At 48.1% G+C, this 1515-nt stretch overlaps 1 protein-coding gene across 1 annotated transcript in view; it reads right to left on the bottom strand.

The window, feature by feature from the left end:
* The window catches only part of LOC112073499 (otogelin-like protein), a 56151-nt gene that overhangs the window by 2000 nt on the left and 52636 nt on the right, over positions 1–1515 (bottom strand). Inside the window, 1 exon segment of the mRNA XM_070440171.1 lies at positions 440–555. Within this exon segment, the coding sequence (XP_070296272.1) occupies positions 440–555 (116 nt within the window).

The raw sequence follows: 1515 nt of genomic DNA, 5'->3' as shown, positions 1-1515 counted from the left end.
TCAACCAGGGGTACTAGGAACCCTGGGGGTACTTGGCCTATCAACCAGGGGTACTAGGAACCCTGGGGGTACTTGGCCTATCAACCAGGGGTACTTGAAAAGACTCATGAGACCATAGGCCTACTGGTAAAATACACGAGGGGGTACTTCAGGGGCACTCCAGGCAGAGCAAAATTCAGTTGGTGCTACAGTAACCGCTGGCCTAGAGGATTCAGCACAGCAATAACATATTGAACCATTGGAACAGGATTTTGCTATGAGGAATGTTAGGTGAACCTTGACCTGTAGTTTATATGTATGGAGTGGTAGGGTTAGGACTAGAACACACTCACTGTGATAGGTGAGAGATCGTGGTACCTGTGTCACAGTTACTACTACCAGTTGGGGTTATGGGGTGAGATGTGAGAGGTTAAAGATGAAAGGTGAGAGGTCGTAGTACCTTTGTCACAGTTAGTACTACCAGTGGGGGTTACGGGGTTAACGGTAAACGGTAAAACACCGACTCCAGAACCTGGGAGCAGCGGCAGGAACAGCAATGTCAGGAGAACGTTAGGAAAACACACAGGTTAACGTTGGTTTAGAACACATTTTCACACACACAGAGTAATCAGCGCAGTGGCATGCACAGCCATGGGAGCCAGACAGTGTTCTCTGAGACTGGGGAAGACAGCCAAACGGCCAAACACTCAGGATCACTACACACTGATGCACCAAGGCTCATTCTCACTGGACAAACTCTAAACACCAAGCATCACCATTGGCCAAACTGTAACAAACGTAGCATTCCCATTGGCCAAACTGGTCAAGCAGGCAAGCGGGCAAGGAGGCAGAGCTGCTGTTATTACTGGGAGAGCAGACTGGGTTTGTTGTCTTCACCTTTACATGTGAAATTAGTGGGTTTAATGGGTCAGTTCACACAAAATACAAACTGCCTTCATCTACTGGACACCTAGAAAGTACAGTATGGAGTCAGGTTAGCTACAGTGTATCATTAGCATCATCGAGTCTAAAACAATGGGAATGGTAGGACCGCTGTCTGCATGCTTTTATTCTCCAGATAACTGTGAGGTATGACAATTTCCCCACTAAAGAAAATATTTTATAAATCAACAGTAAAATCCTCCTTGAATATTATCACGACGTGTATCAGGACCATCAGGCAGATCTAGGACCACCCCTAGAGCAGAGGCTGCTGGGTAGTGTAGTGATTCATGCTGGTTGTTGCCAGCCAACCACAAGCTTTTACTCTGTCCAAGGATGCAACAGGCAGCACCCCCCAAACCAGTCAGCCAATAAGCCCAACCACTGCCAGGCAACGCCCTGCCCACCCCTGTGATTGACAGCCGAAAGCATATGAGAAGCGAATGTGATTGGTCACTCACACGTCCTGCAGCAGCCGTCCACATAGCTCTGGACCACGCCCCCATTCTGCAATGATTGAAGAAAGGTTACAGACAGACCTCATTGTGTGTGAATGTCAGTGTGTGTGTGAGTGAGTGAGTGAGTGAGTGAGTG

Source organism: Salvelinus sp. IW2-2015, unplaced genomic scaffold (assembly GCF_002910315.2).
Source record: "Salvelinus sp. IW2-2015 unplaced genomic scaffold, ASM291031v2 Un_scaffold2276, whole genome shotgun sequence".
Classification (NCBI taxonomy): domain Eukaryota; kingdom Metazoa; phylum Chordata; class Actinopteri; order Salmoniformes; family Salmonidae; genus Salvelinus; species Salvelinus sp. IW2-2015.
This window is presented reverse-complemented; position numbering and strand designations above follow the sequence as displayed.